We start from the raw sequence: 27,659 nt of genomic DNA on the forward strand, positions 1-27,659 counted from the left end.
TGCCACAGCCTTTCACTACAAATACTGATTCAACGAATGCTGCAAGTCATGGCCAGCATGAAAGACATCAGTACTAAACCAATCAACTGCATTAGCTGGTCTTCCTTTCTTAACACTTCATCTGCACATCTTTCCAGTTTGCGTGCCTGCTCTTCTAAGTACAGTAAGCACGTAAATTACTGTATTTTCTTGAATTTAAGCGGCCAAGGAATCTAAGCACCTGCCCATTTTCTTAGAATAATGAAAAATGCATTAAGAAATGTATGAGCGTGTAAGCACTGTACGTATTTGCACCTGAACACCAGATGTCAATGTTCAAGCCCATGTTGCAGTGAAGTATTTTGATAAGTGCTGCATTTAGGACTGCCAACAAAGTTGTGCTGGGAGTGCAGGGGCTGGCGACGATTGACCCTGTCAGTGCCAAGAGCACCCAGTTTGCACGCTTTTTAGTCCTACCATGTCGTGATTTACAATAAAAAAAGGTGCAGTAGTTGCCTGGCTAACAGAGCTACCAATAGGCACCAATAGGTACACAGATACCAAGAGGTACTATGAACAGTTAGGGCATAAGACACAACTAGAACAACGTTATGTTTGTGACAATGTAACATAACACAAAGAATTAGAAGAATGTGCAACCGAGCTGTCAGGAAATATTAAAAGGGCATTTGGTTTATTGATCGTTATTCAGCAACAGAAAGGAAAAGTCAGGACATTTGGCCGGCCCGACTGGGTCAAGTCGGGGGCTCCGGACATTTACTCAGAAGTCGGGATGGTGGCAACCTTAGCTGCATGACAAATTATTACCTCAACAGAAGTTGGGATAACTTGTTATGGGATGTAGGAGCAGTGGGAAGAGCAGCTTGAAAAGTGGCATTGAGGACTTCGTATACATTGATTAATATTGTAAATGACTGACTATAAAGCATTTGGTGATATGTCAAGCAGTAATTTACCCAGCTGACTGTAGCTTGTTCTATTTCTTTTGAAAGTACTGTTTACAGATTAATTTTTAGTTTCTGTGTAATGAAATAATACTTCTCACAGGGCCTTTATAATTCTCCTTTCTTGCTCTGCTTCAAGCACAACTGCCGTTTTCATTTGGTCATCGTAGGTGTGGCAATAGCACGGCGCCCCATGCACTATTGCCATACCTCCCCCCTTTTTCTTTTTTTTTTTAAGCAGGCAAAAAATGTGGTCTTTATTCTCCAGCAAGTGGTTATATAACACCCAGTCGTCGATGGTCGTCACCAGATCCGTCACGTCAACAATTCAAGGCGCAGTGTCCCTTATTGCTAAGGAAAGTATGCAGTACGTTATCGCCACAGTGGGCTCAAAAAACAAATATCTGGCACTAACCACTACCTTTCTTTACTTTTATTTTCTCTTTCAGAAAATACATATATGTTGTTCGTCAGTTCGAGAATACGCAGAAATATTGTGTCATATGGTATTTAAGAATGTACAGGATAACTCATCATATTAATCACTTACAATGAAAATGAAAACGTCTCCGATGCCTCCTATATCCTTGATAAGGGCCTTTGGTGTGAAAAATAATCCATCAGCAAGAGTTTTCAGGGTCAGTTCTATGCTCATTGCTACGACGAAAACATATTCTGCAATCTGAAAAGAAAAAGGAAAAGAAAAGGAAGCATGGCACATTAACATTAAATAAACACTCCAAACGCAGCATATTTGAATTCACTGCTCATTCCAAACATCAATGTAGCTGTCACAAATTTTTTTCAAGGCAACAAGAAATTTGACTTCAGCCATGATGAAAATAAAAATATCTAGAGGAACCACTAGAACACACTAAGCCGTTATAAAGTTTATTGCAGTACCATGAAGATTTTTTTTTCTTTCAGTGAAAACTAAAAAAAGGTGTAGAGTTTGAGTCAAGAAATTACCACACTTCAATAAAATAAGAATAAGAAAATGATGTTTTAGGCGAGTGTGCGTAAACTAAGGTGACCAGACGTCCTGATTTTGTCCCAGCTTTTACCGGCCTGAGGTCTCTGTCCCATGGCTTATGTGTCGGACAGTATTTTATCCTGCTTTGGCCTCTCGGGATCCAGAGTTGTCCCGAAATGCCTGCCCTGTGATGGCTGAATCAGCTGTTAGCTTCCTCAGGTGTGGTGGTGCCACATTAAAAAAAGCTCAAGAGGCAGTTGGCAAGGCACAACACTTCCTTCCGCAAGTGAGGCAACAGCACCTGCAATATTATAGCGGTTTGGAAAGCGAACCGTTGCCTTCCCTTCGGGTTATTGGTCACAATGCCACTTTTCCTGACAAAAGCGCAATTCTCATCAATCAAACGAGGGCAAGCGAATGGTTCGCTTTCCGAACTGTTATACAATTGTGCCTCTCCTAGAGTGCACAACCACGTACGGCTCCGACGTTTTCTCGATCCAACTACAGTAAACTTCTCGATGTGCTGGCTAACAAGCCATGTAAGTGATTTTTTTTCTTGTTGTTATTGAAATATTACTACTTTTTTCAATACCTTATTTTGTCTCTTGTACTGAGAATTCTTAGAACTAATCCTGTAATTTTTACTCGTGCATTGTATTCTTGCCCCTCCCTTCTGCAATGTACTACTATGTACCCTGAGGGTCATAAAAATAAATAATTAAGTAGAACCCAAAGTTCATGCCATCTTGCTTGCCACGCACGTGGTGTTGGAAGCACATGGAATAATGCCGAAACGCAAGTGCAAATTTGCTGAATAGCTTGGAAAAGAGTTTCGTTCACAAAAACTAAATTGAAATAAATCCAGAATTTCAATCTTCAACCCCCCCCTCCTTGTCCCGCTTTGGCACCCGAGGAATCTTGTCACATTAGCATAAACCTAAGATTTTAATGTGTACTCCTTCTTTTACAAAATTCATGCAAGTGTATTTTAAATTAAACCAACAGAAGCATATAAAAAAAAATATGTCAAGCACGCACAACTACGTGCGTCAAACCTAAAATAGTAAAGTGCTAAAGAGCCCTACTAGTATTCTGCAGTCGAGAATTAAATGTTAACATGTATATAAAAATCCAGTGAAAAAAAATCAGTTGATTCCTTTTGAAAAATCGCTGATTGGAAGCAGTTAGTGAAATTCCTCAACACATCCATACCCCCCTCGTAGTTAAACCCCTTCCTCGAAACGTCCATCCCCAGCACCACATCTCTCGCTGCGTAGCTCCTGCAAATGCCCTTCACAAGTATCATGGACAAGCCGAGAATGCCATTTAGGTAGACGCCGCATGTACAACACATGAAGCTGTAGCAGTTGCGTACAACCCAACCCAGCCCCGACCACTAACTCACCATCTTCCTTTGGGCTGTACACCTGAGGAGGCAGAGGAGACCGCCATCGCCTTAGCCCTTGCACATTCGGATGCTGAATACATCTTTGGCGATTCCAAGACTGCTCTGTCCAACTTTGCCAGGGGCAGGATTCACACCCCTGCCTGGCACTTCTTGAACACCCCCACCCAGAATTTACCACGCAGGATAGAGCTCCGGTGGGTGCCGGCTCACTCTGGGAACCCCGGAAACGAAGGCTGCCGATAAATTGGCCCGAGGTTTGATTTGCCGGGCTCAGGACAGCCTCAATCCAGGCTTCTCGAGGGCATTAGCTCGTGCAAATCCGGGCTTCTCGAGGGCATTAGCTCGTGCAAATGCCCTTCACAAGTATCACGGACAAGCCGAGAATGCCATTTAGGTAGACGCCGCATGAACAACACATGAAGCTGTAGCAGTTGAAGTATCGAGGTTTGATTTGCCGGGCTCAGGACAGCCTCAATCCGGGCTTCTCGAGGGAGCGGGCGCACAGCTTTGCAGAGCTCACGTGTGGGGATGCGCGACTCTCACGCGTCCCCTGATGTTGTTTTCATTCCCCGCATAGCTCGCGTCTCCTGTAGTCCGGCTTCTCCGCGTGGCTAAGCGCCAGCGGCGGTCGTAGTGGTTGCGGCGCATTGCGAGAGATGGCGCGAGTGTCGCGATGCTAACGCCACCGAACGGCGGGGTGCCTTGGGAGAAAAAGGTCGAAGGCGCTTCCTCTTCGGGTTGGGATCGGTGAGCGATGCGGACATCCCGCGCGTGCCCCGATCCACGCTTCGCGAGACCGTCTCGCGCGGCTGGGAGCAGGGCACTGGTATGGACGAACACGGATCGTTTTTTAATGAGAATAGCAGGAAGCAGTTGTGAAAAGAACCATGCAGTTATCTAAAATCTTTACAACACCCAAGCAAAACTGGCTGTAATAAACAAGTTCAAACACAGGTTGTGACTAGCCATGGTGCGTACATGTCCAAGTTGTGCATGCAGTGTTTTCACCTGGAGCATTGGTGTATTCATAATTCGCTGTGTTGGTGTCTCCATCATCATGGACACACAGGACAGTGTCGTGACGAAGATCATCATCCAGTCGAGGTATGTAACAAGTCCAAGCAGGTTGCTGCAAAAAAGTTCAGCTGATTTGTCTGCTGTGCTTTTGTAAGTAGAACACACTTTAGGCCATAAATTCCAAATCGATGCTGCTTCAATTTCAGATGTGAAACAAGCTTTTCCGATGGGAAGCTTTAATGTGAGACACAAATGCACAGTGACACTGTCACGGAGTCATTATTGGTATGTGTAAACTTCCTATTACATGAAAACATAAAGCAGACCTTGTCATAATGCACCCACTGTGGTGGCTTAGCGGCTGTAGCATGGCGCTGCTAAGCACGAGGCTGCAGGATCAAATTCCAGCCGCGGTGGCCGCATCTCGTTGGTGACTAAATGCAAGAATGTGCATGTGTCGCGCAATGGGTGCACGTTAAAGATCCCCAGATGGTCACAATTAACCCATATACATATATCTAGTGTCCTACACGTAGCACAGTTCTTTTGTTCACAGTAACTCCTGATAGTAGAATCTCGATACGATCTTCACGGGAACTGTAAAATAAAGCACATCATCCGAAAATCGTATCATCTAACGTATATCAAACCAAATCGTATTATCGTGGAAAAAAAAAGAAACTTATTATCCCGAAAAACGTATTATGCAGAATCGTATCAACGAGGTTCCACTCTATTTGTTATAGAAAAGCTTGCGGTTTTTCAGCATGTATTCAAAAGGTCATGAGTTTTCTCTGTGAGAACTTTCTTAAGTGTATATTAACTAGACGTTTCCGCATAATGACAGCTGCAACATCGCGGATTTTAGGACTTTTATGACGTCCTACACTATGGCGTGCCTCATAACGAGATTGTGATCCTGGCACATTAATTCCAGAATTTAATGAACTAATTTTAATTGTCATAATGCCCCTATGTACATTTAATTTCAGCACACTTCATGCTTTGTACACTGCCAATACAAAGTGGACAAGCTCTCTTCCTGGCTATGCTTACAGGACATTTACGTGTCAAAAGAAACATATAGATATATATACGCCTTGTTCACAAAGGCCAAGTGCATGTATCAACTGTCTTGGAATAGCATTGAGTTATATTACGCTCACGAAAGCCCATTAACACACACAAAAAAAGTGATTACATGTTCCACCACAAAGCCTATGTACATACTTACTTCTTTTTTCTGGGAGCTTAACAGCAAATAATATCATCACACTTTGAAAAGCAAATCAATATGTTTTAAAAGACAAGATGCATTAAGACTATTAACATAACAATTCAACTCCAACCCAGAGCCTATACAGCTGCTCAGTATTTTCTAACAAATCATCTACAAACAAGCTGCAGTGTATAGCTTAGCTTTTACCTTGATTTCTCAAGACATTATAAAATCTAAGTGCTTCAATTTGCTGAGAATTCATTTACATGTATTTACTATTTACACACTAACTTTCGTGCCTCTAACAAGCAGTTTTCTGCTTTAAAATTTCACCCAAACTGAAGCTGGTGCTGAAAATGTGAAAGTTTAATTGATGATATAGTCTATCTTGTGGAGATGCGCGACTCTCACGCGTCTCCTGTAATCCGGCTTCACAGCGTTGCTAAGTGCCGACGGCGGTCGGTGTGGTTGCGGCGCATTGCGAGAGATGGCGCGAGTGTCGCGATGCTAGCACCACCGAACGGCGGGGTGACTTGGGGGCAAAAGGTCAAAGGCGCTTCCTCTTTGGCTTGGGATCGGCGACCAACACGCACGAATGCTTCGCGCGTGCGCCGGCCCGCTTCGCATGCCACCGTCGCGCGAGGCTAAGAGCAGGACACCGGTATGGACGAATAGGGATCGTTCGAGCGCGAACACCGTTCGTGTGACTGTACACGTGAATGACTAGGCGATGGTGTCATAGCATGGGGCGAACGTATTCGCTCGCTATCGGGTCGCGGTGAGTCGGACTTCCTTGATTTGTCGCGCTCCTGTGTGAATGTTCAATTGGTTGTAATTCGGCTAGTGTGCATTAGTGTATGAAAGGTGCAATAAATGCCCTTTCGATTGTTTGCACTACTGTGTTGTTGTTCCTTTGTCCCAAGAGCACATGTGAGACCCCACAATCTATAATGCCGAGAAAAAACCCAGTGCACTATTTAAAACTGACCAAGTATCCAATAGGCCAAACATGGCCTATTTAGCCTAACAGCTGCCCCACTGACTACGCAGAGAAATCAACAGAATCTCGCAGCAATATTTTTCAAGCTTCTCAGAAACTATCGGAGGGCACACATAAATGTGAGAAGGCGACACTACACAAGGCCTCATTACCCACACACTTGTGGCACAAATGGACCACATCCCTCGGGCCACATTATGGATACTCACTGCACGGCCTTGTACTTGATTTTGCGTTCCTGTCCGGTGACAGGGTCCCTGAACCGGGGGTCATAGCGGGCGTACACGATGGTTTGGCAGATCTTGCGGAACTTGCTCTCCCTGCCCACTACAAACAGAGGCGTGTCAAAGTAGGGGTGGTTTTCGCGGAGGTCCTCTTCTCGTTGATTCCTGCATTGTAGAGCATTTTCATTTAATAATGCACAGCACGGCTTTGTTTCTACAGCTGTACACACAGATTTTCTTAATGGTTCATGGCTAAGCTCACCTCATCATCAATCATAACCCCTTTTGTGATTATTAACAAGCTTTTCTTGTCATGTGCCCTCTCGTCATGCACTGTCATAAACTGCACAAATGTGCAGTTTATGACGTTACAGTATTTCTTGTCATGCTTTCCTTGTTTTGTATGGCATAATGGCAGTCTAAAGCAAAACAACATACTACCATTTTGGTAACCTTGGCAAAAGCACAAGAGTAAAAACTTTAGCTGTATCTCAAACCAAAACTCACACAAAATTCTACTACAATTTAAGAGAACTAAAAATTCATTACACACGTTATTAACACAGAGATTCTACTTTTTGCACAACTCTAATGCCTCCTGAACATAAGTGCATGCTTGTTATCTCATATTGATGATGAGTAAGCGCTCAATATTTAAAGCATCTCTTAAGTCACTTGGCATGCAAAGCGCTGAATTGACGGGTCAAAGCCTATTAGCCTGAAAGCAACACAAAACAAATAAAAAAGAGCTTTTTATCAATAACTTCTTTCTCTGCGTGATATGAACACACAAATAAGGTATCTTGGCATAAGGCTACATGTGGACTTAAGGTAAGCAATATATCTATACCATCACACCACGGTAAACCTGTCCATTTCAACATGACAGACCACTTGTTCAGGCCATCTGGTGAAATTGCGTAATTTTTATGCTAATGTACTGAGCAGTTCTTATCCAGTGTGCATATCGGGTTAACCAGGGCTGTATTTATTAGATACTCACAGTTAATAAGGAGCTAAGGTCACCAGTGTGGCTCAACACAGAAACTCTGCCTTGTAGAAGAACAAAATGTAACATGTGGCTCAATGCTTCTATAGTCAGACAAGCATCACCGATGTCATGAGTTGCCAGCAGTGAAATATATGCAACTGACCTCTTCATCTCAGCCTGCTGACGCTTCTGCTGCAGCATTTTGATGTCAAAATCGTGCAGGCTCCTGCCTGACGTAGCGGCATTGACAGAACCCATGTCTCCGTTTTCCTTCAAGTGATCGTAGGTCTGCTTCATCTTCACGGAGCCACGAACGGACCTCCGCATGCTCCTAGATCGGGAGAACCTGCCCAGGTACAGGAATGTGCTCATGTCACACTTTTTAGTGCACACAATGGCGCCATCAAGTAAAATGATTTCTCATGTATAAAATCTGTATACAGTTGAACTTCATTATAGCGCAGTTTCATCTAACACAAAAAATACCTTCGTCATATCTCATATTCGTTATAAGCATATATTCGTTACCCACTGATATCAGCGAGAAAATATGCTTTTTACTTTGTTATATCTGATAATTTGTTATGCCCATGCTCGTTATATTGAGGTTCAACTATAAGGCAAGCAATGGGAATATGAGTGGCAGCCGTGCATGATTTCGCTTTACATAATCAACACAAACATTCACAATATGTCCATATTCCTAATCATTTTTATTGGGTGGAATATGCTGTTTGTCAGTTATGCAGAGCTCACATAAAGCATTACAAGCAATAACAAAAGAGACAGTTTTATGACTGTCCATGTCACATCAATGATTCGAGCGGACTCACCTACGATCCAATCTCATGGGTTGTTTCTGGGCCTGCTTTTGACCTTTGACAGTCGTTGGGACAGGTCCAGATTCCCCATCCAATAGTCGCTGGTTGTTGGAGTCACTGCACAGAAAAATTTTTAAATGCGACACCATTAGTGACTTTCACAACTGGCTGGCTGGCTTCTGATTTTCTCTGCTTGACCTTAGTTTCCTATTAGCTGCAGCTACATAAAGGCATATTGTGTTGCTCTATTCGGTTATCGACACTTGGAAGGAAAAAAATGTGCACAGACAATACTGATGTGAACAAAATAAGATGAAAAATGTAGTATGGGACTCAGGCAGCCAGTGTTTGCTATCACCTGGTAGCCTGCAAACAGAGCCTCTAGTGGAAAAGTTGTTGATGCGAGAATACTGCACAAGCAGATAATTCAGCTACTCAGTCTTTCAGCACCTGACAAAGTACTTTGTAAGCAAAACTAAAGAAGACCAGCCCAGATTAAGGGGTGCTTGTGAGTCATGCACCGCTGATTCATCTGCAATATTCACAAGTAGCAACAGCAGTGCAGTACTACCATTTCTGGAAAATATTTCATGACTGTGACTCACCAATACCAAGTTACAATGCAGAGTTGCAAGTACAAATCACTACTGCCAAAAGTTCATTTATGTATGGTGACGCAAATTGCCTATGTGTGAACAATCTCTGCAGCTGGAGTGGACAAGGAATATAACAGCACTGAGGTAATGCTGCACTTCTATCCAGCACCATAATGCTTGGTATAAGCACGAAGAAGACATTGACAGTGGCAGAAGAAGACAGGACGACAGTACGTACATAAGCTATGTACTGTACGTACGTACCTTATGTACGTACTGTTGAATTTACATACTGTACGTACGTACAGTACGTAAATTTCGATACGTAGATGATTACCTCGTGTTTTGTTCAAGTGATAACTACACCAAAAAAGCTACCGATATTTTATAAGTGTTTAAGGAATCTGGTGGGGGCCTGAGTTTCACGCTTGAGCTTATCCAGAATAATACATTGCAGTTTTTAGATCTATGCCTTACGTTCCAACAGGAACATGTCTGTTGGTGCTATTCGCCAAGGGCAAAAAAAAAAAGAAAAACACTACTTGATTTTTCTTCTTGCCATTCCAAACTTGCAAAACAGGGGATAGTTTACTCAGCACTTAGGTCTGCTATCGCTAAGTCATGTACACACTGTATGCAACAAAGTTTTTCGCAACAGCTACATAGGCTAAAAAAGGCTGGATATCCAGCACATTTGTTATCACTAACCTGTGAAAAGCTTTCAAAATGGGTCAAGAGTGCTGCAAAAAACCAGCAAGAAAAACAGAGAAAAGAACGGTTTGCGGTGGTGCCCTATGTGCACAGGTTGTCACATGGTTTACGGAATGTAGCCAGTAGATACGACGTCAATACAGTTTTTTCGGCTCCCTGTAAGTTGTCAAGGATGTGTCCTATCATAAAAAGAAAACTTGAGCGGGGAGGAGCAAAAAGAAAAAATGACTGTGGCGTTAGGCACGTGTCCCCCTTTAGCACATTGTGACGCAGGCATAGTCTATCACATTCCACTCAAGTGTGGTAAAGCTTATATTGGACAGAGTGGCAGGTGCCTCAATATTAGACTAAACGAACATCAGCATTCTCTTAACAATCCCAATGCTTCTCATCTAGCCTCGCATTGTTTTACGTGCGGTTGTAGGCCATTGTTTGAGGACACAAAAGTCCTTTCTAGTCACAAATGCCAAACTACACGCGAAATAATTGAGGCATTTCACATAAGAAGACTAGGAGAAACTTGTGTTAGCCATGCTTCATTATCATTGTCAGAAGGTGAATTTCAATATTTGCTCAGCGCGTGCATCAGTGCGAAGTAGTGCTTTTTCTCGTTAAAATTTTAGCGGCTTCACCATTTTCTGATTTGTTTTTTTCTGGTAACTGTTATCCTTTCGACCATGTGATGTTTTCTTTGCTATAGTTTTTGCAATCACTTTTATATGTTTGTTCTTTCCAATAAAGATTTAGTTGTGAGTAGTGCTCATTCTGTCTTCTGCCAATGTCTGTATCTTCTTCGCGCTTATACCAAGAATATGTTACCATACCAACTCGCCCAACTATCCATCCTTTTGCACCATAATGCTCTCGTCCTAGTAATTGCAGCATTGAAGTGCAGAATGTATTCATTTTGCATAGTTCTGTTGCACAACTACATAACATGAAAGCATTCCATACTTAAATGCTACCATACGTAGGACAAGGGCGTTTAGGTGTTGGACAGAGGTGCAGCAACATGGCAGTACCACTGCGTGATCTTCACAACTGCTCCAATCTTACTGCAATTGCTAATGTTTATATGAACTGACTTTCAGCCTATTTCCAGCCAACATTACACAGAGCCTGTAAATAAAGCTAGCTGCAACAGCTTGCATTGTTTAGGAGCATTTGTTAACATGCACACTGAAATGGTGGCATGGGGTCAAAAGGTTTGCCACATCATCTTTTTAACAATCCATGCTTGTTATGATACAAAATAGTGAAATCTATTTGTGTAAGGGCCACATTGAATTGTGCATACAAAAATGAAAGGAAGCATTAGACATTGCTGCATTTTAGCATGGTCAACTTAAATTCAGGCACAGATGCACTTTAAAGCAGCCAGCACGGTGTACTGAATTGCTCACACCACTATAGCTCCCTCCGTCTTCTTTGTAACATTTTAATGTTGAGCACTATCAAAAGCATGTGTAGCCTCTCGTTGTGAGTGATCACACTCATACCAAATGCAGCTGTGCAGCCTACACAGAGTGAAAATGTGGAGGGAAGAGCTAAGGCTTACAGAACTATGCTGGTGACACTGACTTTCTTGAGTAGACTGGCGGCGTTGCGGCCCTTGCTCGGTGAGGACAGCAGGTGAATGGGTGGCTTTTTGCGGTATGTCACAAGGTTCTCGGGTAGATCGGCAGCGGCCGCCTTCTTCAGCTCCGAGCACTCCTCGGGCAGCTCCTCCGCAAACTGACGCATAAAGCTCTCCCGAACCTGGGCGCACATGCTTGTACATGATGATGCACTCCAAAGCAGAGGTGCACTGTATCTGTAACAAAGATCTCTGAAGATTGCTAGCTTACACAAGTATTAAGTGTCTAGTATTTGAAGCAGCAGCTGGTAATGGTGATTGAAATGTGTGAGATCTTCACAGTTTCAACGGAGTTTTGCAAGCTTTATAATGCCACACAGTTAAAAGCATGCGGCAGAAGTGTCCCCATTTCACACAAACAACAGAGTGTCTCCACTTCACACCAAGTTTTAAAATTCCTATGTAAAAGTGAAGCTTTCTTCGGCCCTTCGATCCCCCCGCCTTGCACGAACAGCTGTCTGACCAGCTGAACTGGGCTGATCCCAGAGATAGGGTGATCAAAGCTAGGCCAGTCCTGAAGACAGTGTAATCAATGCTGGTAACTTGGTGGGCCAATCCTGATACCAGTGCATGATGTGTATCCTCTCAAAGGCTTTCACATGGTTTGTAATGCGGGCCAATCCTGAAGGTCGCACAATGTCACAGCACCTACATGCCTCATAGCATTCGGTAACTTCAGCAACATATTTCAGCAGGTCTACCGAGAAGCTATCACATGGCTTTGATGATTATCCTCTGATGGATTCTGTTCAATTTGAAGCAAGACAACAATGTCGATAGCAGACACGGAATGCTTAGCTTCATCGTAGTGGGCAGAGAAAAACCAGTCATAACATCCTTACAATAAGCCGCAAGGCATGATCTTATGAGTGAATGTAGCTCTTGCATACCTGTCCCAAGAATGGTCTGACTTAAGTCTTAATGGCCTCGTTAATGAGCTCTATATGCACATAGTTGACAGTTTCTATGGTGCGTGCCCCAAAAAGTGTAGCAAGAGGTGCCAACTGCTGACCCATTATAGCGTAAGAATGGTCATAAGTCCCTCTAGGTCAAAATCTTTCCATTTTGTGGTGATACAAGGACACAAAACACCAAGTGTAAACCTTACTGAATTATTGAACAACCTGACCACTCGTGAAAAAGTCTGTTCAAATGTGGCTTAATGCATTTCCAACGCAGGTTTCAGAGCAAGCGCATATTACTGAACAGGAAATGGTTCTGTAGGAAATGGTTCTGTCACTAATTATCAGCACCACACTTGCTTTAAAAGAATGCATTGACTTCATTTAATGACTTCACTTAGCACAACCTTCAGGTCTGCAAGGCATAAATAATGCAGCGAGAAACCAAACAGCCAATCAGACTTGCCTTGGGCACGCCAAACTCCGAGGGTGCTCTATGGAGTCGTGTCATTTGTGGACTATCGGCAAACCTTTCAAAGAAGCGGAGCCGTATAGGTAAGCCATCAGTGATGCCCGCACTTTGTTCTCTTGCTTTCAGCTGGAACATACGACAGTGATCATTATCAGCAATAGTTTGACAGAACAGTGGCATGGAAACTCACAATGGTAAAAATCTTGGCTTGCTGCTTGAAGCTAGTCTACATAATGAGGGCAGCAGACTTGCTGCCAATAGCTCCAAGACTTAACGCTTAATTCTATTCAAGCAGCTTGCACAGAATCTACATCAAGAAATGGCCGCTGGGCACTTACTTGTTTAAGCTTTTTTATGTCTTCATCTAATTCCAAGTTGTCAAGAATGACAGCTACAAAAAGACTGAGCACAATCTAGAGGAATAAAACAGTACAAAAGAATGGTTAGTACAGACGAAAGTGTCACATTCTTCTCTTTAATTCAGACCATTTATTTTCTTACCAAAGACACGAAGAGGTGATACAGGATAAAATAAATGGCCACAAGTGGGCCAATCGTTTTGCTTGTTCGTAACATCGTTTCGTTCATCACCTCAACCCAGCCTTCCTGGGTGAGGATTTGGAACATTGACATAAAAGCCTAAAGTAAAAGAGAAAGAAAATACTATGCGGTCATATTGATTCAGCCACTTCATTACACTGATTTAGTACTGTATAATGTTATAAAGTTCTCGATGCAAAAAGCAATATCCCTAACTCCATTTTCATCTCTAAACATCGGTATTTTTATAGAAAGCCCCTCCTCCACAATGATTAATTGGAGCTCCTATCTAAGAGCAAGTGTGTCTCAATCATAAGAGATGCATTAGCAAGGGGCAAGGAAACGGGGCTATTGAGTAGTATAAAGGGAATGCTATTTCTCGTCCTGCCATGTCTTTACTGCTGCCTAAATTCTGTGACATTAAATAATGTGCCTTCTGGATCCTGTTGAGAATGCAACTAAGCTAGAGGATAATATGCCTTCACTTTTGGAGCCTAGTTAAGCCATCAGTCATACTCAACAAGTGGAAATATGCATTTTGTTTCTTTCGCCCTGTACTCAGCTGCATAAAAATTCTTCAAAAATAGTCACATTTTACAACATCTGTACCAGCCAAAACTAAATCATTATGAAATATGAGAAACAAGATTACCCAGGAGACAACAAAAATGCACCTACTATTAACTGTCACAAGGGAAGTTTGCTCACAGTAAGGGGTGCCAACAGAATTTGTTCACGCAACCGCCAGCATACTTTGTGACCCTGACTCTGAATAAACCTTCTGAGGTCAGAAACATTTCGCCTTTTTCTGGCAATTTCAGCACCCTCGTTCTCTGCACTTTGTTATGCTTTGGAGAAAAGCAAGAGGGGTCATTCCGCAAAAGTTTTGAATTGAAGTCACAGGCAGTGCCCTTAGCGTTTTTTGTCAAAACAAAACATATAGATATTTCCAATAGCCTGTGTAATGTAAACGGATTAGTCATCACAGGTAGCCATGACTCAATCAGCCTACGACAAAATAACCTGTTAATGGTGTCCTTACTGGCCCTTCACCATTTTTCTCTAGCATGATACAGCTTATATAAAGTGACACAAATCAATCAATCAATCAATCAATCAACCAGTCATAAGCCACACAATTATACACTAATCCTCCAGCTTACCTCGGGAAATGATTCGAATTTCATGAAGTCTGAAAGGCAGCAGAATAACTGCATACTGATGCTAGATGTAATCAGCAATAAACACATGGTGAATATTATAAGGCTTCCCAATTTCTTGCCTGGACCAAAAATCTGAAATAATAAGCGAAACTTCAAGTTTGGGTATGAACGCACAAATTGTACGATTGAATTTATACAATAATTAATAGACTGAGCATGCTACCTCGTTTTGTCATCGAGATGGAGCATCTTACCTTGTAAACGAAATCTTCAAGCACTGGCGATGCTTTAATAAGTCTGACAATCCTCAGAACCTGCATAATAAAATATCACAATTGTTAGCTTCTGTCAGCAACCATTCAAGCAGTATAAAAGGTCCACTTGATTTTCTTTGATTCTAATCTTAATAAGAATCTTCTTTCCTGTGGTTTGCAAATTAATATCAAGCTTCAATGCCAAAGTAATCATTGTGTGGCATGACCATCAGTTGTGACTATTTTTTTATTTATAATCTAATCAAGCTACATATTATCTCAATTCTTCAAGATTCATACTATATCACTCTTTAAATCTAGGACTAGAGCTACCTGCCATTCTGATGCATGCATTCTGTGAGTCAAGTTGTTTCAATCTCATGTGCCAGGAAAATTCACTTTTATTAGCTTCCCTGGTTAACAATCTGAACAAGTAAGGCGCATACCAACAAGACCCATGAAGTGAAATGCAACGCACCTGAAAATAAGTCAACTCAGAGGTGAAGAAGTCAGGCATGAGGTGCAGTGTAGTCCCAATGGCAAGGATGAACTCGAGTTTGTGCAGGGATCGTTTAATGTATCCATTAAAACCAAGGCACCAAATCTTCAGGAGTACCTCCAAGTCAAAGAATATTGTAAAACCAATCTGTAACAAGTGAGCAGGATAAGTATATAATGAGCACGTAAAAATTAAATTTACATAAATTGAGATGACAAAAATAACAAGTGATGAAGGTACATCTCCACAGTCTCTATATATGAAGAATTCTTTTATTAGCATGGTAGAATTTTATGACCACGCTTACTGCTGAATTACCGAAACTTGGTCTCCCCACTTGCATAAAATACTATTCCATGAAGTTTTTCCATGTTAAATGTACTAGCTAAGGTATACATAGTCAGTGTTTAAGGATAGCCTTTATGCAACTCTTGAAAACAGTTCACTATACTTGTATGCTTTTTGTTGACACATTCTTTATGCCAGTGCACATAAGAAGTGTGATAATCCCCAATGAACTTTTTTAATGAGCCAAAAGTTACTAACTTACCTTTTAAGTAATAACTTTAGCGTGCGTGTCGCAATTGTAGAAGTGAAGCAAATTACTGCTGAAGGTATGTCCACTTATTAGGCACCCAGTTTGAAATAATATTCCCCAATATCTCTCTTCGTGGAGAAATTTCTGCGACCATGAAGGTAAATCTATGGAGGCAAAGCTCGCACAAGTGAGCTCCTGGAAAAAGTCCCACATTCTCATCCACATTTAAGGGGGGGAACAGAATACAGAAACATCTTATTTACAGCATCAAAATAAGACAAAATAGATCAGTGAGTGTTAGACTTATTTTTCTGCTTTTCTCTTCTGTCTTTCGGCATATGCAAAACCATCGCACGTGGAAGCTACACTGATTCAGCATCTGTTCCAAGGAAACGAAAGTGCTGTCAAGCTTTGCCGGACTAATTGGCGCAGTAACACGTGTGCGGAAGCTTTCCTGTAGCTTTCCCTTCATTGCTACAGAAAGTTGTCCACGAGCATAATCTCTGTATACTGACAAAGAGGGTAGCACTGACTCGTTTTAATTTCACTATCGCAACATGTTCCTTGAAGTAATATTAAAGAGTCAAATGAAAAGATGAAGGTGAAATTAAAAGATTAAAAGTGTCAATGAGAAAATTGTAGAGCAACATGAAAAACTCCCGATACAGCTTTATGTTGCTCAATACGTGCTACATAAAAGTGTTTTTCTGAGTGTGAGAGAAGCTCGCGATTACACACAAAATTGCCGCGTGCCACTTGAGGCACATTGTGTGTATTCGCAGGCTTCTGTCATGCTTGGAAAAAAACACTTTTGTGTAGCACATACTGAGCAACAGAAAGCTGTTTCTCTACAATTTTATCATTGACACCTTTCATCCAATTATAATATTTCAGGAGTAGATTAAATAATTAAGACAAATTATTTAATTAGAAGAAATGCAAAATATAATCTGAGTATCTCAATGCGATGGCAAACGACATTACCTTGGTTCTGTCCAGCTACGTGACAGTTGCACATTTTTAAGTCTTTAAATACAGGGACACCCAGTATAGTAAACACAGTGTTCATTATTTTGCACTTCAATTCTTTAGAAAGATATGAAACTGTGTTTGTAAAAAAAAATTCCATAAAGCACCAGACCTTTAAGCACAACAGATGCCTGACACCCAAGCTAGAAAATCTGCGCCTGCAGGAACAGTGGACGCACCTCGGCAAAGTAGTAGGTCTTGAAAAAGTCCTCCCGTGGTCGCTCGTCGTGCACGAAGGAGATGCTTGCGGCCACAAAGGCATTCGCCACATTCACCATCATGACAATGACCTGAAAAGCAGCCGAGTGGATGGCCACTTGGAGGCATCGCGGAGCTTTGCCACGGCCTTTGCTCTCGTCTACCGTAACCAGCTTCCAGCCAGTGTCGTCCCCTTTCAGCACCTGCACGCATGAAAGCATTAAGCTGTCATTAATTTCATGCAGGTCACAAGCAAGACTATTTAGCTAGGAGGTTTTTGTTGGGCTCCCCAAACAGTTACACATGTATCAGACACAAGAGGCCTGCTTGTCAGTGCATACAAGGACCATGACTATAGGTGAGTTGGTCCTCTAAAGTAAATTATTTTTTATACCTTGGCTTTGTTTGTTATGTTTTCCCGCAGTTCCTGTACATGCTACTGTCCTCTATAAATTCAAGTTGTAAGTCAGTGCATTGTGTGCCCCTTTATTGTGTCATGTGTGAACATGCTGTAAAGTTCCATACTCTGAAATTTTATACTAAATATATAAGCTGCAAACACAGAGGACGAACAGTAACTGAGCCAACATGGCAGACACAATATGGTGTTTGCAGATACTTTTCTGATAGTTCATATTTTGCCCACATGATTAAGTAATTTGGCTCACCCTCTTTAGCATGCAAATAGTAACATAGATACAGTCTACTTCCGATCAATTTCGTCGGTCCTGATGTGACCGACGAAATTGATCGAATTATCCGGCTGGTCGAATATAAACAAGATGCCGAAAAAACGTCAAGACACCCCATTGATTCATTTGGTAGTATTTGCCCGATTCTAACATGGCCACGAATAAACGTGCGTCCGCTTTCTGTATGTGCAAAGTAGAAAAACTAATGTAGAGATAACATTAAAGCTCCTAAACTAAGTAGAAATCTAACGCGCACTTGATTTTTATGTTGTTGTTTTTTTTGCCAGGAAAATGGGCAAGGATCCAATATGTACGTGTTACACAGTGGCGGCCGGTTTTCTATAGCCAGCTTCGCCGCACGGTTTTTAAAAGTCAGCTTCGCCACAATACAGCAACGTTATGTGAAAAAGCATACAAACGCAGTTAATGCCATTTTTGGCTTACTTAAACAAAAAAAAAAACTTTTAAAAAAAGACGCGTGCGTTAGAATCAGATAAATAGTGTAATCAGATATTGTGAGCGACCATTATTATTTGAAAAACTTGCTAGGGGAGGCCGAAAATAGTAAGCCAAAATGATGCAAACTAATACAGTGCAATACATTTATAACTGCACTCTCAAAAGTGGACCCAGTTACTGCTATACATCTAAGCTTAACTTAAAAGCTCCATCCAGATTATTTATACCGTTGTGCTGCATCAGCACATTCTAGCCATAGTTATAGCAGAGTAAGAAGTCAGCATAGCACAGCTCCTGGAGTTAGCCCAGCAATGCTAGTGCCTGTGGAGGCACTAGCATTTCCGTGCTCACGTTGGTTTCGATGGGAATTCAGGGCGCAGGCTCCTTTCCCAAGCGTATCACCCCTGAAGGAAGCCGAACGCCAGGCCGGGGTACGCTTGTACCCTTTCGAACCAGTGGGACACACAGCGCAGCACTAACGATGAGGCACAGCACTAGTGCTGTGCCTCATCGTTAAAGAACCTCACTGAGCTTGCCCTGCTGCATTGTTTAGAGAATAATGCAGGGTGTATTTTCAGGCAGAAAATTAGAATAATCCAGTGGCTTATGCTTCTGCACATGTAATCCCTTAATTTCTCATTCAAGAGCTGCGTTAGGTATGAGTTCATGCGGATTCAATAGCTAATCTCACTAGTCTAATCAGCATTTCCCTGTGCTTAATGTCAGGTTCTGTCGAGTAATGGAGTAATTTTACACATATTTAATATTGTATCTACACTTCTATTGAAAAGCAGCAAACATAGAGAAACGTGTGTCATGTTCATTTTCCGAAATGCAAGTTCTGTCAAAAATACCTCAATGTTCGAAAGCAGTATGGAACTTTGGCAGGTAAATGTTTCTATAAAATTGAGATATCTTGCGAAGTACACTCGTTAGATGGGAGTTGTATGTTTGGCATAAAATTGGCATGCATTAAGCGAGGACATCCCTTAAAATGCGCAGACGTTTATTTTGACCATTAATTAATTAGTTATTGTATTCTGTGAGGTTGTGGAGAGGAGTAAATTTTAAGGCTTACGATGGTCAAAGTTGATTGAAAGCTGGTCATTATCTGTCCTGTCCATACCTTTAGAATGATTGCTTCCTTATTTATGCTTACATTTCCTACGCTTTTGATTTCACTATGATCCATCGCATGCTCTTTACTACCGTGACATTCCAGTCACTTGAACTGAGTGCTTATCATCAGATTTTTACTGCATGGCTAAGGTACTTCATATTGTAGCTGCACACTGCACATGAAAGCTTCACTTGAATGGTGCCAATATTAGCGCACTAATTTCAAGTAATAGATATTTTCTGCTGCTAGAAAGGAGCAGCACAGAATTCATAATACCTTAAGCTGATTGGGCATTTTGCAGATGGAACGCCCAAGAAAAAAGTAAACGGGATGCTGTGTATATATGAGAAATAAAACTCAAAGATGTCTCGGTGAGCACTCCCTCACGTGAGACACAAGTGGCTATCACGGTGCAATGCAACAGCCCACTATTTCTCGAGCGCTGCTGTGCACAAGTTAGCAGTTCAGAGCTCTGTGTGCACAGACAAGACAAGTGAAAGTGTGGTTGTGCTACAAGCATCAGGCATAGCTAGCTTTGCATTCTCTAGCGTAATGTAAAATCACAAGTGCTAGGGCTCAAGTGCTGAAAGCTAGGCAGCAGCAAAGCATCTATCGTACACTGCTTTCTACACAGCTACACAGTGAAGGTCATCACCATGTGAAGTCGTGGCAGTCCTTATTTTCTTTTGCTTCTTTGGTCACAAGATTCCTGGTTTAGAATACAGACAGAGCCCAGAAGAAAAGGAAAGTTACTGAACTCTGAACATCAGTAATTCTATCCACCTGTTCCAGTTATACACACAGGTCATTCCTATTACCGTATTGACTCAATTATAAGGCACTTTGTTTTTCTAGGTTAATTTACTACAAAATGACATGCTCGTTAGAATCGAGTACGAAACAAACAGCAATGGTGAAAAGCTATTCTTACTGCCATTAAAAATGGCTGTAGCCCAAACCAATCCACATGTCCACTGCAGTTGTGATATTGCTCGTGCACCCTGCGTAAGCTCGTTAAGCTGTCATGGTATGCAAGGCATTTATCGACAGTGACGACTAAGTGATGCAAGGTCCACCATGGCTGCGACGCAGTATAGTTTCTTTTTTTGCAAGCATGAACAAATCACCATTAGTCCCGCTGTTATGAAAATCTGGTGAGTAAAAAGTCAAGCGTGTTACATTTCTTTTTTTTTTTTTGTTAAATATGAAAATCAAGGTGTTTGTTACAATCAAGGGCACTGCATTTTTTTTTTTCATTTCTGGCTATGAAAATTGGGTGCACGTTACAATTGAGGGCGTGCTAGGATCAAGTAAATATGGTATGTCAATGTAATTGCAATTGGGAAAACTATCATCATCAGCCTATTTTTATGTCCACTGCAGGACTGAAGGCCTCTCCCTGCGATGAAATTAGGAGAACTAACAAAACGTCATTAAATAATTTTTACTAGACAGACTTCATTAGGTGTCCAAAATCAAGCATGTTGAATGACGCAGTTGTTCGCCAGTATCCATAAATTCTTTATAACAATAAATCATTTAGCTCTTTCCATACCGTGCTCATTGGGCAAGGTTAGCCCTCTATCGATGGTTTGAAACGCCGCTTTCGAGACCTTCCGCGCCGCTCACGGACATACTGCGCCATCGGACGTGGAGGAGGACAACTATATATTAGCTTTCTAAGCAGTTCGCTTTTTTCCCACCAAGCGGTGATTTTTAAACGCGCTCCGAAGTTTCGCGATTGTCAAAGCAGAATGCAAAAATGTTAGGCTCCAGAAACGGCACGCGCGCTTCGGGAGATCGCAGATATTGCGATTCCGCTGCCTCTGCGGCTGATCTTATCGATACATTGAATAGCAGCGAGTCAGCGGACGCTGACTTTTCGTCGGACTTTGAGTCCAAAAATGACGACGACGCAAACTAGCCTGGAACATCGGCGACCGCAGCCCGGCATGCCCAAGGGTAGTGCTTGCAGTTAAATTTTTTAGTGGAATACCTGTTCAATGAAAAATTTTGACTTTTTCGGAGATAGTGCCTAATAGACGGCAATACATTTTGTATATCTCATAATTGCCGTAACATTTTTTTCTTAATATTAATAGATACAAGCGCGTCTTTTCAAACTTTGTTAAATTTTATCACACAATCTTGATTTTAACAATTCATGTCTTTTTTTATGACATATATCTCGTTAATAAAGCTTTTATACGTGAAAAGTGCATTCATTTTGCTTTCTGTTTATGTATTACATTTAATATTGAGTGCAGTAGTTCCTTCAGAAAAAAAGAACATCTTTTATAACATACAAAAAGCACCTATTTTTCCCATGGGAGGGAAAGAGTTAGCAGCACGATTAAAAAAGAAAATTTTTTAAATCATAAAACAACACATTTCAAAATCAAAAAAAGATGGCTGACTAATGGAGTAGCACACGAGGAATAAGGATTATAAACAGGGATAAGGTGCCTCAGAAAGGCTGGCCAACGTTTCGATAGGAGGACCTATCTTCGTCAAAGGCGGCCTCGTCATCCTCGGCGGGTTAGTTTTAAAGGGTTAGTGGAGTGACGTCACGTCGATGTCCGCTGTGGCTGTCTGTAAAGGGGGAGACTGAAAAGAAAATGAGCGCCGGCGCTTGACTGGCTAGGCGCGGTTTCTAAGACGAGGGGACAAGAGCGGGAGAGCGAGAAAGTGACAAAAAAAAAATTATATTAAAAAAAAAAAAAAAAAAAGAGAAAACCACCGTCAGAGGGGGTTGGGGGAGCGAGAGGCGAGTGAGCGTTCGGAGGAATCGTGGTCGGCGTGCGTTTGGGGTCCCTGAAGAGCCGGTCAGTGTGCAGGTCACAATACGAGTTGAAAGCATGACTTGAGTAGCGTAGCATCAATGCATCGGGTAATTTTGTGGTTGACAGGGAGCAGCTTGGTCCGTCAAGGGACGTTAGCCTCACTAGTTCGCCATAGGCGTCGTCGCGGCGGTATACAGAATTGGCGAGACCTTGAGTGGTCAAGGCGCCGAAAGAGGTATCCTGGCGTCTGGGATTTTGGACTGTCTCGGTGCGGATCTCGTGTGGAGAGAAGAAAAAAAAAAAAAGAGGAAAACGCGCGTTTGAAAAAAAAAAAAAAAAAAAAAAAAAAAAAAAAAAAAAACACGGCGCAGGAGGGTGCCAGTGTAGAAAAAATATACTTAGAAATTTAAACCTGGGGGGGAGACAGGTGTACTTGGAAAAGCTTTTCCAAGTACACCTGTCTCCCCCCCAGGTTTAAATTTCTAAGTATATTTTTTCTACACTGGCACCCTCCTGCGCCGTGTTTTTTTTTTTTTTTTTTTTTTTTTTTTTTTTTTTTCAAACGCGCGTTTTCCTCTTTTTTTTTTTTTCTTCTCTCCACACGAGATCCGCACCGAGACAGTCCAAAATCCCAGACGCCAGGATACCTCTTTCGGCGCCTTGACCACTCAAGGTCTCGCCAATTCTGTATACCGCCGCGACGACGCCTATGGCGAACTAGTGAGGCTAACGTCCCTTGACGGACCAAGCTGCTCCCTGTCAACCACAAAATTACCCGATGCATTGATGCTACGCTACTCAAGTCATGCTTTCAACTCGTATTGTGACCTGCACACTGACCGGCTCTTCAGGGACCCCAAACGCACGCCGACCACGATTCCTCCGAACGCTCACTCGCCTCTCGCTCCCCCAACCCCCTCTGACGGTGGTTTTCTCTTTTTTTTTTTTTTTTTTTTTAATATAATTTTTTTTTTGTCACTTTCTCGCTCTCCCGCTCTTGTCCCCTCGTCTTAGAAACCGCGCCTAGCCAGTCAAGCGCCGGCGCTCATTTTCTTTTCAGTCTCCCCCTTTACAGACAGCCACAGCGGACATCGACGTGACGTCACTCCACTAACCCTTTAAAACTAACCCGCCGAGGATGACGAGGCCGCCTTTGACGAAGATAGGTCCTCCTATCAAAACAACACATTTCTCACCTGAGGTGTCGATTCTGTTTGAATTTGGACCCTTTCTCCCCACATTTGCTGGAATTGTACTCGAATCTCATTGAATGTTTCTGTGATGACCGCAATGAACACATTCTGTAGAGAAAAGAGCATAGAGGCGCTTGAATCATAAAAGAAATGAAGCGTAACAGTGAAAGGCAACTCTGCACACTGCATGCTAGTGTGGCAGGCACATTTACTCCACGATATAAAGCTTGCTGTGAAAGTAAGAATAATTTATTGACCCTCAGGGGTGCTGCAGAACATAGCATATCAAGGACACGACACAATAGCCACAGAAAAATCAGTCAAGAAGACACAATTTGACGCTAAGTTGAGCGTTGCAATTCAGACCAAAGCAAACCCGGTCAGCAAACTGATGAAAATGGCTTGATGCACCGTCACGAGTGTCCATAGCATCAGTAAAAAACACAACTGGACTTGCACTGAATTTAATGCCAAAGACATCACTAGCACACTTGAAGCATGCTGTAGTATGTTGCTGCATGTGTCAGGGCATATGCCTATTCTTGCTAAAGAAAGTCACATCAATATAGTCTCCTACCACAACAACGTGAAGCATACCAGCACACCAGGCAAACTTCCATGCTAATGGATGAGGTACAATGAGAGCAACTAAAGCAGATCTCGAGGTTGATTGACGTCTGCAGGCAATGCTTTAGAAGTTAAGCCCAGATCATGTCGGCTCCAACTCCAGTTCCACATGTACGGTACCCTCAGGTTATAATTGCTGTGTAAGGCCTTTACTGTACGAGTCACAAAATGGTGCTGGTGTGAGATTATAAAGTGCAAACGACCATCGTGAGTTCACCACACGAACTACGTACAGTAAACATTGATGAAAACGCACAGCACAAACTTCATCAGAACTGAAGAGCAGAAGCAGCTACCATCACCAGTTCTTGATGATTGTGCACTGCCATCATCATGGCATGCAACAGCACATGTAGCTTGTATGCACATGGTGCATTCTGCAGCCCCATTGCAGTGGTGCACCATTTAAGGTGATTTGGCATACTGGAATCATGTTACTGCTACCATTAATAGGCTGCCAGTGGCACAACTGCACGTGCATGAGCTTCAGGCACAGTGAAGTGGACGGGTGTACCATCATACCATATGGAGAGGACACCTCATTATTTTAATTAAGTTTGCGTTGTTTTTTGGGCAGTAATGACAGTCTCAATCATGCGCTGTTGAGTTGCCTTACTATTCCAAACCCTCCATGGCTGAAATTAATTTGCACAGTGGGTTGCGGACATGTTACAGAATAACTGTGTGTGTGTCTGAAAGGAAGCTCACCCTCTACACTAGCTTTACGCTCGGTGCAATACGTCAGCAAGTGCAGTTATCCAAAGTTGGTAGTATTATTGAAGAGGACACATTGCTCCTTGAAGTAATATGGATATAAAATTAACCCATCAAGGACAACCTTTTTGTTGAGGGAACAGGTGTTGCCACCCAACTCCTCCTTATTAAGCAAGCAGATGCCACGGTGTCACGAAGATGGTAAGAAATTGGGCAAAAAGACGTGGTATGCCTTTTCCACAATCTCGTGGGCATCTTGTATGCATTGCCTGGTATGACTGCATGCTGGTGTGAATTTCTGAATAACTGCTGCACATCATTAATCTAACAGGCTCTTTAGGAAGTCTTTCGTAATTACATATGCATCCAGCTGATGCTCGCACCAACTCTTTTGCTAGCATTTTGCTCACTGTTGCAATGCATGCTGCTCATTCACTTATCCTGACATTCGCACCAATATGTATCCTGTTCTCAATTTCTCTGTGCAACGGCCCTTGCATTAAAATGAATTTAATTAGCAGAGCAATTTATAAAGGTATCAGCAGACTGCACACTAATTGATTCATCTATACTTGGAGGGGATTCTTGGCAATTTATGAAAGCCAGTGGGTTTGCCCAATTTTAAAGACTATGGGGAACACGAACACATTAAGTGACACATGAGCTTCTATCGATCAGATTTAATTTTACCGCAATCAGCGGACATTTGTTTACGCGTATTATACATTATCGAAACTTTGTATTCCCCTGAATCTAAGCGCTCCCTCATTCTCAGAATGAACGAACCAGAAAAAACACTCTCTTCAAAAAGTATACGTCAATGTTTTATTTGCCTTCAATTTAGCTGTGCCCCACTATAGTCATCATGGGCACACGAAATGGGGAGTGTAGATCAAGGTATTACACAATAATGTGTAGGGACAAAACGGCACTTGACTCACTTTGACCAACCATGCGAGAAAGAATATCATGGTGGTGAAGTAGAAGGTGGCTCTCCACGCTGGAAGACTATCCATGGCCTGGTACATGAGAATGGCCCATCCCTCGGGGGAGGCTGCTTGGTACACGGTAAAAAAACTATGGGCTGCAGCAGAAAATGCGGGAAAGGAATAGAGCTTTAATTAGCATGGCATTTCCTGAATGTGCACTGGAGAAATGGCTGTCAGGAGTGACTTGCAAAACTCATCAATGGTGAGCAGAAGAGAGAAAGCATGTGAAATATCCTAACTAACATGCAAGAAAGGTCCTACCACTTAAGTCTAATAGCGAAAATTATTTGGCACATTGGAGCTGAGCATAGAAGCTTTGCTTAACTTGGTCACAATAATTTTTCTTGTTTAGTTTGTGGTTTTATATGTGATCTCAAATAGCCAGATTTGGAAAAATATTACCACAATCCTCAAGGACCCCTTGACATAGAATGAAGGAATTCTGGGGAAAAACAACAAGATTGCAAATTGAAATGGCTGAAACTTTGAAATACATTTACTGGAAGACGACAGCACTCATTTTTGTGGTCGCTGCTAACATTTATCAGATGAATAACAGTGACATTTTGCATAGAAATAAATGTCACATTATGGCCGAACTTTTTGGTGTAAAACGTCAAGATGAAGTAAAATTTTTCAGTTTACATGCTTAGAGGTTATGAAGGCTGAGAGCACCATCAGGTTATCATTTTATAAACAACCAAGAACTCGTAAGTTTAATTGTTCATAGCTGTAACAGAACTTCTGCTAATCATGTATGTGACTGATCGCCTTCTGGCAGAGATGTATTGTTATCTGCTAGCAGATGGCTTTCAGGCTACTTTCTCACGGACCCGTCGAAAGTCATCTGCCGGTCTGGAAAAGCCCGACGGCACCAACAGGGCCTCACAAACAAAATTTGCTTGCACTCCAAATAGGCGAAGAATAATTTAAAACGACTAACTAAAAAGTTCCTTCTTTTTGTTCGCATAAAGTGAAAAGAATATTAAAAAACCTGCATTTCCATTCACATGTTGCTCAAAAGACAAGCAAGAACCTTTATGCATAAAGCTTTTTACCCAACAAATTTAGCAGTTTTTTTTTATAACTGCACATTGATAATCTGAACTGCAAGCAAGAGATTATTGATGCTATCCAATTTTTTTAGGGGCGAAGCTCCTTAGGGTGTGGGTCTGTCCCTCCTCTGTAGTATGTAGTAGTAGTAGTAGTAGTAGTAGTAGTAGTAGTAGTCGTCGTAGTCGTCGTCGTAGTAGGTAGCCACGTCTACTTTTATGAAAAAAAAAATTCCGAAAGTTGTGTTCGTAGCGCGGAATCGAACCAGGGACCCTTCGCTTCCGAACGCGCGGCGCTAACCACTACGCCACGAAGCGCACATGGACACACGCACCATGATGACAATAAATACCCAACATTAACGAAAGACTGCGCGTTTCTAACGCGTTTGTGCTAGCGCGTTACAGCCCGTGTAAGAAGCTGGTGTAAGACGCTGTGGCCTCTCCGCCTTACCCCCGTATTCATAAACGCTCCTCGACTTGAACTTGACTTGCCACCGCCTAGGGCAGCGCGTTCGAAACGCATTGAAGGCGGTGGCAAGTCAAGTTCAAGTCGAGGAGCGTTTATGAATACGGGGGTTATACTCTCTCAGCAGTCATGTGATGGTGTCGGCAAACGCGGTGCACGTTCCGGCATGTGTAAACGGCTGCGTAAGACGCTGTGGCCGCTCCCCCTTACTCGAGAGTACTGCACGTCTCTAACGCGTTTGTGCTAGCGTCCCCTTAAGCGGGAGATGGTGAAATTATAATGAAGGGCGCTGTTATAAAATAGGAATGACGTCACATATGGCGCATGTCATTGGTGAAAGTCAATCGTTCGATTTAGTGCGGCGAGACTCGGCGAATTACACGGAAGATTCACGGTTTACCGATGATTCCCTCCGGAGCTTCACCC

The 27,659-nt window shown here is 42.3% G+C and overlaps 1 protein-coding gene across 1 annotated transcript in view; it reads right to left on the bottom strand.

Annotated features, from left to right (window-relative positions):
- LOC119441727 (sodium leak channel NALCN-like) overlaps positions 1 to 27,659 on the bottom strand; it is an 87,150-nt gene that overhangs the window by 44,129 nt on the left and 15,362 nt on the right. The window contains exons 8-22 of the mRNA XM_037706330.2: positions 25,665 to 25,807; positions 23,386 to 23,490; positions 17,117 to 17,338; positions 15,350 to 15,517; positions 14,872 to 14,931; positions 14,618 to 14,749; positions 13,416 to 13,553; positions 13,253 to 13,327; positions 12,909 to 13,040; positions 11,463 to 11,662; positions 8,610 to 8,714; positions 7,940 to 8,122; positions 6,771 to 6,950; positions 4,334 to 4,454; positions 1,495 to 1,626 (exon numbers count right to left, since the gene is read on the bottom strand). Of these exons, the coding sequence (XP_037562258.1) occupies positions 1,495 to 1,626; positions 4,334 to 4,454; positions 6,771 to 6,950; positions 7,940 to 8,122; positions 8,610 to 8,714; positions 11,463 to 11,662; positions 12,909 to 13,040; positions 13,253 to 13,327; positions 13,416 to 13,553; positions 14,618 to 14,749; positions 14,872 to 14,931; positions 15,350 to 15,517; positions 17,117 to 17,338; positions 23,386 to 23,490; positions 25,665 to 25,807 (2,096 nt within the window). The remainder of the gene's footprint in view (positions 1 to 1,494; positions 1,627 to 4,333; positions 4,455 to 6,770; positions 6,951 to 7,939; positions 8,123 to 8,609; positions 8,715 to 11,462; positions 11,663 to 12,908; positions 13,041 to 13,252; positions 13,328 to 13,415; positions 13,554 to 14,617; positions 14,750 to 14,871; positions 14,932 to 15,349; positions 15,518 to 17,116; positions 17,339 to 23,385; positions 23,491 to 25,664; positions 25,808 to 27,659) is intronic.

Source organism: Dermacentor silvarum, chromosome 2 (assembly GCF_013339745.2).
Source record: "Dermacentor silvarum isolate Dsil-2018 chromosome 2, BIME_Dsil_1.4, whole genome shotgun sequence".
NCBI classification, from domain to species: Eukaryota; Metazoa; Arthropoda; class Arachnida; order Ixodida; family Ixodidae; genus Dermacentor; species Dermacentor silvarum.